The 13177-nt window shown below is 40.6% G+C and overlaps 1 protein-coding gene across 2 annotated transcripts in view; it reads left to right on the top strand.

Moving 5' to 3' along the window:
• The window catches only part of IQCB1 (IQ motif containing B1), an 80817-nt gene extending 74971 nt beyond the window's left edge, over positions 1 to 5846 (top strand). For both annotated transcript variants that reach the window (XM_002813233.6, XM_054551419.2), the window contains exons 14-15: positions 2891 to 3047; positions 5033 to 5846. In XM_002813233.6, coding sequence (XP_002813279.2) covers positions 2891 to 3047; positions 5033 to 5262 — 387 coding nt within the window. In that variant the 3' untranslated portion in view covers positions 5263 to 5846. The remainder of the gene's footprint in view (positions 1 to 2890; positions 3048 to 5032) is intronic.
• The last annotated feature ends 7331 nt before the right edge of the window (positions 5847 to 13177 follow it).

Raw genomic sequence — 13177 nt, forward strand, 5'->3', positions numbered from 1 at the left:
CAGAACATGCAGGTTTGTTACATAGGTATACACGTGCCATGGGTGGTTTGGGACCCATCAACCTGTCATCTACATTAGGTTTTTCTCCTAATGCTATCCTATCCCTCCCTTAGCTCCCCACCCCCCGATAGGCCCCAGTGTGTGATGTTCCCCTCCCTGCGTCCACGTGTTCTCATTGTTCAACTTCCACTTATGGTTGAGAACATGCAGTGTTTGGTTTTCTGTTCTTGTATTAGTTTGCTGAGAATGATGGTTTCCAGCTTCATCCATGTCCCTGCAAAGGACATGAACTCATCCTTTTTAATGGCTGCATAGTATTCCATGGTGAGTATGGCCAGTGAATCTCTTAAGTGCCGATCAATCATATTAGCAACTCCTCCCTTAGCCAAGCACCAGAACCGAATTGGAGAGAGGGGCAGAACCACAACTGAAAGATTTTTCCTGTGAGCAGAGGTAGAATGAAGACAGACAGAAGCATGCCTCCTCTCCAACAAATAGATAATCAGTTCCTAAACTCTGTAGAGAGGACTATATTGCTTTTAACAGTTTTAATCATTTACAAATTTAATCACCTTTATAAAAATTACATACCCAAGCCCCACACACCCCAAGAAATTCTGATACAGTAAGTTTTGTGTGGCCTCATGTATCTGTATTTTTAAAATTTATTTATTTTCAGGGTGGTAAAATATATAAAATATAAAAATTACCATTTTAACTATGTTTAAATGTAGTTTGGTAGCATTAAGTACATTCATATTGTTTGTGCAAGCTTCACCACCATCCGTCTTCAGAACTTTTTTCATCTTGCAGAACTGAAACTCTGTATCCATTAAACACTAACTCACCATTCCCTCACTACCCAGCTCCTGGCAACCACCATTCTATTTTCTGTCTCTATGAATTTGCCTACTCTAAGTACCTCATGAGTGGAATCGTACTTCATTGTTTCAGTTGGTATAATGTCTTCAAGGTTCATGTTTTAGCATATATCGGAATTTTCTACTTTTTAAAGACTGAATAATATTCCATTATATATACTACATTTTGTTTATCCAAGGAACACTTGGGTTCCTTCCACTCTTTGGCTATTGTGAATAATGCTGCTGTGACCATGTGTGTACAAATATCTGTGTGTGTACTTGCTTTCAATTCTTTTGGGTGAGTATCCGAAATGGAAATGCTAGATTGTATGCTAATTCTTTTTAAAAATTTTTTTGAGGAACTGCCATACTGTTTTCCATAGTGGCTGTACCATTTTACTTTTCTACCAGTCACACACAGGGTTCCAGTTTCTGTACATCCTTGTCAACATTAGTTATTTTTGTTGTAGTCATTGTTTTTGATAGCAGCTAATAGATACGAAGTTGTATCTTATGGTTTGAACTTGCACTTTCCTAATCAGTGATTTTGAGCATCTTTTCATGTGTTTATTGGCCATTTCTTTATCTTTTTTGGAGAAATGTCTGTTCAAGTCATTTGTTTATTTTTTTTTCCACAGGGTTGTATTTTGTTCATTTTTTAATCAGGTTGTTTTTTGTAGAGTTTTGGGAGTTCTTTATATATTATGGAGATTAATCCCTTAGATACATGATTTGCAAACATTTTATGCCATTCTGTGGACTGCCAGTTAACTTTCTTGATAGTGATCTTTGGTGCACCAAAGTTTTTAATTTTGATGAAGTTCATTTTGTCTAGTTTTTGTTGTTTTTTTTTTCCTGTGCTTTGGTGTCGTATGAAGAAATCATCACCAAAACCAATGTCATGATGCTTTTCCTGTGTTTTCTTCTGGGAGTTTTACAGTTTTAGTTCTTATGTTTAGGTCTTTGATCTCTCTTTTTCTAATACACTATATGTAGTTCTGATGCATGCTCCTGTTTTTCTTTTTTTTAAGTGCTTCTTTAGCCATACTCTAGTGCACCTGTTTAAGATCCTGTGGCTGAGAAGTAAGGTTTTAGTGGAACAGGGTCATATCCAGGATCAGGAACAGGAATATTTGAGAAAGCTGTGGTGTCAGGTTCTTTATCACCTCCAAAGTTAAGATTATTTCATCCTTGCCCAAACTAATCAGTTAAATTCCCCTTAAATTAGCTGACTAGCCAAAAGAACGTGGTCCTTTGGATGATTTTGTCCCTTGTTCTGTGAATCCAGAAGCAGTTACAACATATGGCTTGGATAAGTTTGGGAGTGAGAATGGGATAAGAAGTAAAACAAAGAAACAAAGGGACTGGCCTTGTTACACCTGTTATAGGCCAGTGTTTTTTTGTTTGTTTGTTTGTTTGTTTGTTTTTAGGCAGAGTCTTGCTCTGTTGCCTAGGCTGGAGAGCAATGGCGCAATCTCGGCTCAATGCAAAATCTGCCTCCCAGGTTCAAGTAATTCTCCCGCCTCAGCCTCCCGAGTAGCTGGGATTACAGGCACCCACCATCATGCCCGGCTAATTTTTGTAGAGATGGGTTTTCACCATGTTGGCCAGGCTGGTCTTGAACTCCTGACCTTAGATGATCCACCCACCTTGGCCTCCCAGAGTGCTGGGATTACAGGCGTGAGCCACCACACCCGGCCCCAGGCCAGTGTCTTTACCAAACCATTTGTAATTTTTCACTGTGTTCTCTCAAGCTTATCTCTTCTCCCATAATTCCACAGTGTCTGAGAAAGTAAAGTATGGGCGCATACAAAAAAGAAAGACAAAAAACTTCTCCACCATTATTTTTATCTAAAACTTTTAAGAGACTGTTTAATACTTGCATAAGAGTACAAGATAGACATCAATCGTAAGATTCAATTGATAAAATGAGAGACAGCTAAGCAGTCTAAAACCTCTGCTAAGTGGTTGGGTACTTTGATACCTATGTCCTCTCTGTGACAGGTTTTTCTGTCCTGTGTTTCCAGGGCTCTCCAATGTCAGATGTGGTCAGTAGGGAGCTCCATGCCCAAGCTCAAGAACGACTGCAACACTACTTTATGGGCAGGGCCCTAGAAGAGCGAGCCCAGCAGCACAGAGAAGCTCTGATGGTACAGATCAGCACCAACGTTGAACAGCTAATGAGTATGTGCTCATTTTACTTTCGTTCTCTAAAAGGAACAACCTATGCGAGGTTTGCGACATCCAAAACCTTCAGAAGGAAACCATTAGTAAGCATCTTTAGCTCATCCCCTAACCTCAGGAAATTTCTACATAGATCAGACCAGCACACAATGTTTTCAAATGATGCGGATTTTGTAACCTCCTTCTTACCTGTTTCCCCAAGCCTTGCCATCATTCATATGTGTCACCCCAAAGTTATTAATTTCAGATGCTGAGCCCTACTAGCTATCTTTTACTATGTAATCTGAAAAGCTTTTGGTCATATTTTATAAGTAGATGATGACAATAGTTTACAGTGCCATTCACTTGTAGAGCATTTTATAATTTTTCTTTGATTATTATTTTGAGATGGAGTCTCGCTCTGTTGCCAGGCTGGAGCACAGTGGTGTAATCTTGGCTCACTGCAGCCTCCGCCTCCCAGGTTCAAGCGATTCTCCTGCCTCAGCCTCCCCGAGTAGCTGGGACTATAGATGCGCACCACCATGCCCAGCTAATTTTTGTAGTTTCAGTAGAGACGGAGTTTCACCATGTTGGCCAGGATGGTCTCGATCTCTTGACCTTGTGACCTGCCTACCTCGGCCTTCCAAAGTGCTGGGATTATAGGCATGAGCCACCGCGCCTGGTCTATAATTTTTAATGAAGCACTTTACAAAAATGAATTCATCATAACCACTGATACATTTAATGAGAGATCCCATCCATGAAGCCCCTGTGTTTCAGTCAGCCTCTTGGATTTCTTTAGTATATGTAAACAGAAAGGACCAGTGTTTTCTATTTAATGGCCACTACTTGAGAATTTTATATTTTTAAATTGGATAAATGGCTGAAACTGAGCCTCTCATCTATAGGATGAGGTTCTATTAAAGTTTCTATTCTTTAAATAAACCATCTTGGCTGGGCGAGGTGGCTCATGCCTCTAATCCCAGCACTTTGGGAGGCTGAAGTGGGCGGATCACGAGGTCAGGAGTTCGAGACCAGCATGACCAACATGGTGAAACCCCATCTCTACTGAAAATACAAAAATTAGCTGGGCATGGTGGCAGGTGCCTGTAATCCCAGCTACTCAGGAGGCTGAGGCAGGAGAATTGCTTGAACCCAGGAGGCGGAGGTTGTAGTAAGCAGAGATCGCGCCAGTGCACTCCAGCCTAGGTGACAGAGTGAGACTCTGTCTCAAAAAATAATAATAAAAATAAGTAAATAAACCATCTTACAAAAATCTACATCTTTTTAAATTCCTTTAAACACAGAAATGGCCGGGCACGGTGGCTCACACCTGTAAGCCCAACGTTTTGGGATGCCAAGGTAGGTGGATCATCTGAGGTCAGGAGTTCGAGACCAGCCTGACCAACATGGTGAAACCCCCATCTCTACTAAAAATACAAAATTAGCTGGGCATGGTGGCGCACGCCTGTAATGCCAGTACTCAGGAGGCTGAGGTAGGAGAATCGCTTGAACCCAGGAGGCGGAGGTTGCAGTGAGCCAAGATCGTGCCATGGCATTCCAGCCTGGGCAACAAGAGCAAAACTCCATCTCAAAAAAAACAGAAATGGGCCGAATATGTTGACACATGGCTGTAATCCCAACACTTAGGGAAGCTGAGGCAGAAGGATTGCTTGAGTCCAGGAGTTTGAGACCAGCCTGGGCAGCATAGTGAGATCTCTACAAAAAAAGAAAAAACATTAGCTGGGTATGGTGGCATAGTCCCAGGTACTTAGGAAGCTGAGGTGGGAGAATCACTTGAGCCCAGGAGGTTGAGGCTGCAGTGAGCTGTGATCATGCTACTGCACTCCAGCTTAGGCAATACAGCAAGACCCTTTCTCAAAAGTAGTACATTCAGAGTTGGAATGCTGTTTCTGCCTGCAGAGTTACAGCTCTGTAGCTTCCAAGTTCCTACCTGCTTGGCATAGGACTCTTCTGCTCATCTGTTTATTTTGTGTCCACTACAGAGGCACCAAGTCTGAAGGAGGCAGAAGGGAAAGAACCTGAGCTCTTCCTAAGTAGATCCAGGCCTGTGGCAGCCAAGGCCAAGCAGGCCCATCTCACAGCCCTGAAGCACATACAAGCACCCTGGTGGAAGAAGCTTGGAGAAGAATCTGGAGATGAGATTGATGTTCCAAAGGATGAGCTTAGTATAGAATTAGAAACTTTATTCATTGGTGGAACCAAACCACCTTAGTGAGTAACCCTAAGAATTGACACAAATCTCATATTTTAGGAGATTATATTGGTTCTGCCTCTGGCATGCTGGTAGACTAGGGCCATCCTAACTTATTATTTTCCAGAGGTACTCCTCCAGACAAGACCTGCAGTAAGCAAAGAGTTATATTCTACCTCTCTCTCAATTTTCTTTTTCTTTTCTCTGTATCCTCATCCTTGGCCACACACAGATTTGTGTGGCTTTTATTGTAGAACTAAACTTAGCATAGTGTTCTGTTGTTTACATGAAGTGTGTTTTTCTTTGGTTTCTGCTGTTTTCTAACTAAAGATTTTTTTCTAAATAAATATTTTCAACAATTGATTTGAAAAATTTGTCAGGATTATTTCAACTTTTCACATTTGTTATCTGAAATTCCTATTTCCTGTTAACATAGGAGGTGTGTGCAGACTTTATTAATGTGAGGAAAAGAAATGCTCAATTGAAGGACATTTCCCTGTTTTCTATAAAGCAATGGTTGAACTTGTTTTCTATTTTGTTATTTCTAAAAGGAACTACATACCAAAAAAATGCATTCTTTCTATTAAACTATGAGAACTATATAATGTACTGTTTCCCTTTTTGTCTTTTCTGCTAGGAATCTCAGAGCTAAATATAATGTTTAATTTTTGTTATAATCCTAGGTACCTTTATGATTATTTGGTTCCAACCTAATACTTTTCAGTTTCCCTGTTTACTTTAAATATGTTTTAATACCATAACACTGAAGCCATTTCAATATGTGTTTGTAACAATATAGAATTTAAGTTAAAATCAATTAACAAATCATGACTCCATATCATAAAGAATCTGGAAGATGCTGTTTGTAAAATGAGTAAAAATACCAGTGTTTCTGGATGTAAAGACCAAATTGTATAATGTTGTGCAATCTCTAATGTTAACTTTAGTAAAATTATAATCAAAATTCCTATATTTGTACTTATAATTGGAAAAGAAATGTAGAAAAATTATGTAAGAGTGTTGCTCCCAATTTAGCAAAGAAAATGCCAGATAATCTAGAACAATAATTTTTCTTGAGCCCATTAGATAGCTGAGGACTCAAGCCAACCATGTAAACTGGGATAGGAGTCTGTATCTGTGAAATGAAGTATTTCATCTATAGTAGAGCACAAGAGAGAAGTGGCTAGGTAAGAAGAAATCAAATAAAATTTTAGCAAATTCTTAAAGGGCAGGTGTGGGCTAGCATGTCTATTTAGAATATCTAAGAGCCACAGACATAAGAAGTTGGGCCTCTACCAAATGCTCACAAGAAAGATTGAAAGTTAAGGCCAGGCACAGTGCCTCACTCCTATAATCCCAGCACTTTGGGAGGCCGAGGCAGGTGGACTGCTTGAGCCCAGGAGTTCAAGGCCAGCCTGGTCAACATAGTGAGACCCTGTCTCTACTAAAAATACAAAAATTAGCTGGACGTGGTGGCGTGCGCCTGTAGTCCCAGCTACTCAGGAGGCTGAGGCAGGAAGATTGCTCGAGTCCAGGAGGCAGAGGTTGCAGTGAGCTGAGATCGTGCCACTGTACTGCAGCCAGGGCAACAGAGTGAGATCCTGTCAAAAAAAAAAAAAAAAAAAAGGTTGGGAGCAAGGCAAGAGGCCTGAAGAAGACCTTTGTGGTACAGGCAAGCATGAAGTGATAGGCTGCTACTGGGTGACACAGACAAAGTCCTCACTTCCCCTTTTAAAAGTCTTAAGCTGCTAGAGCAAGGGCAGTGAATCTCTCTTACCTTTAAGGCTCAGGCAAGATTCCATTGCATGTAAGGAAGGAATGAGGGAAGGATAGGAAACACTAGCCCCAGACGCAAGCAAAGATCCAGTTTCGCTGAGGTAGAGGTAGAAACAAAAATGTTTCATCACCTAGGGGAGGGAAAAGAAATCGTCTTGGGCCCCAAAACTCCATATCAATACAAAAGAGAGATCCGCTAGTGATGGGGAGGAATCTCCTACCCAAGACCAACCACAGACACAAGGCATTTTGGCTTTTCTGGGGCATATGAATAGGAACCCTGAGAAAGTCTTACCTTCAACCACAGGCAGAAGAGACAGCCTAAGATTTAAGATAGATTGGGACAACACCACCCCTATCCCAACAATGATCCTGGCACCAGGTAATAAACAAGAGCAGTTTACCACTAAGATAGGAAAAAGTGTATGGAGAGAGACCTCTGGTGGCAAAGGAATACAGAGATGGCTCAACATGGAGAGTAGAGCAAGAACACAAAAAGCCTCCCAGAACCCGCCTTAAGCACAGGTAACAACAGCTAAAAAAGGAATTTGAAGACTATGATGCTGTGTTAAGCTGTTTATAAAGAAATATCTGAGACTGGGTAATTTTTAAAGAAAAGAGATTTAACTGGCTCATGGCTCTGCAGGCTTTATAGGAAACATGGTGCTGGCATCTGCTTGGCTTCTAGGGAGGCCTCAAGAAGCTTACAATCATGGCAGAAGGCAAAGGAGGAATAGGCACATCCCATGATGAAAGCAGGAGCAAGCAGAGAGAGAGTGGTGGGAGGAGGTGCCATACACCTTTAAATGACCACATCTAACAAGAACGCACTATCATGAAGACAGCGCAAAGCCAGGATGGATCTGCCCCCATGATCCAAACACCTCCCACCAGGCCCCACCTCCAGCATTGGGGATTACAATTCAACATGAGATTTGGGCAGGGAAAAATAGCCAAACTATATCAGATAACGTTTTTAGGTAGGCTATGATGAGTTGTTGCAAACCCTAGAGCAACCACTGAAATAATAATAAAAAAGAGGTATAAGATAATAGTGAAGATATAATGGAATTGTAAAATAACTAGCAAAAGGATAGTTTTTAATCCAATTATATCAATAACACACTAAATGTAAATAACCTTGATTTTGACTTTGGGAATCTATTACTAAGCAGATAAATGGGAGATAAGAAATGTTGCTTTCTAAACTTGTCCTGGCCCCTCTATGCTCTCTTTAAATTACATTTGCAAACTTGCCTCTTATCTCATTAGCTCATCATTTTCTTATAGTTCCTTATCATACTCACAAAGTGAAACATTTTTTCCTGAAAGTTTCCTTACTCACATCCTAAAGTTCATTAGAACTTTTCACTCTGCCAAGTTTCTGCAGGTGATAGGTTTACAAATAGTTTCACTACTTAATGCAGTTTGTCAGTTTTCTAATTTCCTTGCATGTGTTTCCAGCCTATGCTTGCTGCCTGGTCACAAAGATGGCACCACGTATTGTAGGGTTTTCTTTCATGGAAACATCCCATATCTAGCTACCAATTTTAGTTTTAATTATAGCTATATCACAAACCACCCTAAAACTTAGTACTTTAAGACAACAACTATTCCATCCAAGGCAGAGTAACAGAGACCATATTTGCCCTCCCGCCTGAAAAACACAAAAGCAAACAAATAATTTATGAAACAACAGTTTTAAAGACACTGAACATCAAACAATGAAGAAATGTCTCTACAGGAAATGAATGAGTGAAACCAATTATTGCCACAGCTTAATGCCAGGAGGAAATAGGTCATGGTGCATTTTTCCCAATTTCTGCTTTCCAGTTCACTTTCTACATTCACACTGTAAGTATCCTCCATCTCACATTTTTTTTTATATTCTTAGAGGCAAGGGACTTCACATATAATACTGTGATCCCCTGCATCTCTAGAATGTTTTAAGAAGCTTCTTTATCATTTCATATGTCCTCCTTCCACTGATAATTATCCCCTTTATACTGATGAAGAAATCGGGCATTGAGACATAGGGATTTTGCTCCAGTCACTACAGCCAAATTAATGTTTGAGTGGAAAGACACCGAGTAAAGTGCTCAGACGTGACCTAAGACAACATTCTAGGAGTCAGGGTGCTGGCAATGGTAAACTCAGATTTCCCTTTTTCTGACACGTTCACCAGCCAAAGCAACGTGCCCAGAAAGTTTCTTTTTTTTTTTTTTTTTTCCTGTCTTATGCTCTCTCTGCTAACTTTTCCCAGCTGAGTCCTTTTCTGCACCAAGGTTTGACAATCACTAGCCAAACAAAACCTATCGCTGCTTCTCTTCCTTCTCTTCCTCAGTACCCCAAAGTTTTCATGGCAATGGCAAATCTAGGGATTGCCTGTTGAAACCAAGAGACAGTAGATGGGTTTTGTTTTTGTCTGAGGAGAGACTCCAGTTATGGAGATAACCAGAAACGGAAGAAGGAACAACAGGTGGCAGACAGGTAAGGAATGTTCTCTAAGTATGAAGGCAAAGGGCACAGGATACTCAAGGCATCTGTGTGAGAGACTGCAAGTGTACAAAGAGACTGTGTGTATATGTGATAAGAGTCTGCTATCATTTTCTTCCTCTTGCTTTGTCTCATTCACTGTCCGTATTGCTGCTGGACAAAAATCATAGAACTAGGCCCCCAGGAATTTATGTTCGGATCCTTATGCCTTCTTCCTCAAGCAGTGAGGCTACTATCTATAAAGACTGCTATCCCCTTTACCAGTCTCTCTCTCTTGCTCTCTCTCTCTTTGGATCTTAACCCTGAGGGTCTGGAGATGGGTCTGAGCTCATTGTCCTGCTGTCTCCTGCATCTCCTTGCCTAAGCACTAAGGCTATGCTGGCTGGCTGGTTCCATTCTTTTTCATTTTAGTTTGCTCTCATTGGTGGTTTGATAATAGTGGGATGAACACCAGAGCCTGGGGCTAGTGGGTGGTAGGCTGCAGCCTTCTTCTGACACCAGGAATTTGCAGCTTATAAGGACCTTAATGTCTCTATGCACTCATTTTTAAACTGCAGACGGATGGTTGGTTACCTAACCTTTAAAACATCTGATGAGATTGTTGCCTCTTTTAATTTTAGAGAAAGGATAGTCCTCAATCAATTTTGATTTCAAGAAGATAGTTCTTAATATCTAATGGAACTTAGTGGCAAAGTCCACTCTCTGGTTTAATCCTTTGAGAAGACAGGGAAACTAACTGGACAGCAACTTTACCCCCTCTGGAATCATTTTATAATTACGCATTTCAAGTTTAGATAGTATTTACTGACTTTCTGCTATAGATAAGGAAATTAGCCTGCTCATGGCTTCTAACCTTCTTTCTCCCACCTTTAGACTTTTATTTTTTTTAATTCTAATAACATTTATATTCTGTTCTATTACCTTAACTTCCACAATTATTCAGTCTCCATTTTACGTTGAAATCGATTCAGTCCTCACTATCAGTCTTTTACCATTTCTTCTCAATTTCTAAATATTTTTATTCACCTCTTGGTTATCTGGATTTTGTGGCCAAAATTCTGTCAAGGAAGATTTATGAGTATTGTATTTCTTGAGTGTTCACATATTTAAGACTGGCTGTCTTTGAGCTTTACAGTTAAAAGGACAACTTGACTGGACATAACATTTTAGGATCACACTTTAGGGTCATTATTTTCCTCAGAATTGTGTAGACATCACATCACTATTTTCTGTCACTGAAAGATGCTATGGAGAAATCTGCATGTAACCCAGAGTAGTTTAGTTTCTCTCTCTTTCTTTTTCTCTCTATCTCTCCCTCCCTCCCTCCCCCTCTTTCCTGTTCTTTCAGATTAAGGGATAGCATACATAAAGTGCACTTATATGTAAAAATGACTCCTTCAAAGTTAGCATCTTTTGGTTTAAAATTCATTATCAAATCTCTTTGAAGACTGGTAAATGCCTCATTATTTTCTTTAGCCTAAACAGTGTGCCAGCTTTTCTTTTTCTTTCTTTGTGAATGCGGTTTTCATCTTTCTTGGCTGCTCTCTGTAGATTCTCCAATATTTCTTAATTTCAGTATAATTCCTCAAATATTTTTGAGCACTTATCATGTCCCAGTGACTGTGCCAGGTGCTGGGAACTCAAAGAAAGTAATAAAGGACTCTCAGGAAGCTCTTTGTCTAGAGGGAGAGAGAGAGAGAGAGAGAGAGAGATAAGAGGGGATGATAATGACACAGCCTTGTTACTGGCATTAAAAGCCAGTACCAAGGCTGGTTTGGAACAGAACAGAGAACCCAGAAATAAATCCACATATTTACAATTTAACTCATTTTTTTCCAACTTTTATTTTAGATATGGGGGTACATGTACAGGTTTTTTAGAAGAGTATATTGCACTCAGGTAATAAGCATAATACTCAATAGGTAGATTTTTGACCCATGCCCTTCTTCCTCCCCTCTCCAGTAGTCTGCAGTGTCTATTGTTCCCATGTTTATGTCTATGGGTGTTCAATGTTTAGCTCTGTTAAAAGAAAAACTTCAGCCAAATTAAATTTAAAGGAGTTTAATTGAGCAATGAACGATTCACGAATCGGGCGGCCTCCTGAGCCGAAGTAGGCTCTGAGACTCAGGCGCAGCCCCTTGGTGGAAGAAGATTTATTGACAGAAAAAGGAAAGCGATAACAGAAAACGGAAGTGAGGTACAGAAGCAGCTAGATTGGTTACAGCTCGGTGTTTGTCTTATTTGAACACAGTTTGAACAGTTGGCTACATTTGATTGGCCAAAATTCAGTGATTGGTACAAGTGTAGGCTACCATCTGTTTATACCTCCACTTGTTATAGTTCACAATGTACAGAGAAACCTTTAGGCTGAACTTAAAATATGTAAGGAGGCAGCTTTAGGCTAAACTTGATTTAATAGCTCCCACTTATAAGAACATGCGATATTTTGTTCTCTGTTCCTACGTTAATTCACTTAAGATTATGGTCTCCAGCTTCATCCATGTTGCTGCAAAGGATATGATTTCATTCTTTTATGGACGCACATTTAACTCATTTTTGACAAAGGTGCCAAGAACATACATTGGAAAAAGAACAAACTCTTCAATAAATGGTACTGGGAAAACTGGATATTCATGTGCAGCATGAAACTAGGACCCTATCTTTTGCCACATACAAAAATCAAATCAAAAATCAAAACAGATTAAAGACTTATTTCTCTTTTTTTTTTTTTTTTTTTGAGATGGAGTCTCACTTTGTTGTCCAGGCTGGAGTACAGTGGTGTGATTTTGGCTCACTGCAACCTTCACCTCCAGGGTTCAAGCTGTTCTGCCTCAGCCTTCTGAGTAACTGGAATTACAGGTGCCCGCCACCAAGCCTGATTAATTTTTGTATTTTTGGTAGAGATGAGGTTTCACCATGTTGGCCAGGCTGGTCTCGAACTCCTGACCTCAAGTGATCCGCCCACTTCAGCCTCCCAAAGTGCTGGGATTACAGGCGTGAGCCACCGCACCTGGCTTAAAGACTTAATTCTAAGACATGAAACTACTAGAAGAAAACATTGGGGAAGTACTCCAGGACATTGGTCTGGGCAAAAATTTCTTGAGTATGACCTCAAAAGCACAGGCAACCAAAGCAAAAACAGTTTTACATTTTTTTTTTTTTTTTTTTTGAGACAGAGTTTCACTCTTGTTGCCCAGGCTGGAGTGCAATGGCCTGATCTTGGCTCACCACAACTTCCACCTCCCGGGTTTGAGCAATTCTCCTGCCTCAGCCTCTCGAGTAGCTGGGATTACAGGCATGTGCCACCACACCTGGCTAATTTTTTGTATTTTTAGTAGAGATGGGGTTTCTCCATGTTGGCCAGGCTGGTCTCGAACTCCCGACCTTAGGTGATCCACCCACCTCGGCCTCCTAAAGCGCTGGGATTACAGGTGTGAGCCACCGCACCCAGTCAGTTTTACTTTTTTTACCCAAGATGGTGGATTAGAAACTTTCAGTATGCCTCAGCCATTTGGAAATAGCAAAATAGTGCATAAACTCAGTGCTGGGCACGGTGGCTCATGCCTGTAATCCCAGCACTTTGGGAGGCCAAGGCGGGCGGATCACTTGAGGTCAGGAGTTTGAGACCAGCCTGGCCAACGTGGTGAAACCCTGTTTCCATTAA

Source organism: Pongo abelii, chromosome 2, assembly GCF_028885655.2.
Source record: "Pongo abelii isolate AG06213 chromosome 2, NHGRI_mPonAbe1-v2.0_pri, whole genome shotgun sequence".
Classification (NCBI taxonomy): domain Eukaryota; kingdom Metazoa; phylum Chordata; class Mammalia; order Primates; family Hominidae; genus Pongo; species Pongo abelii.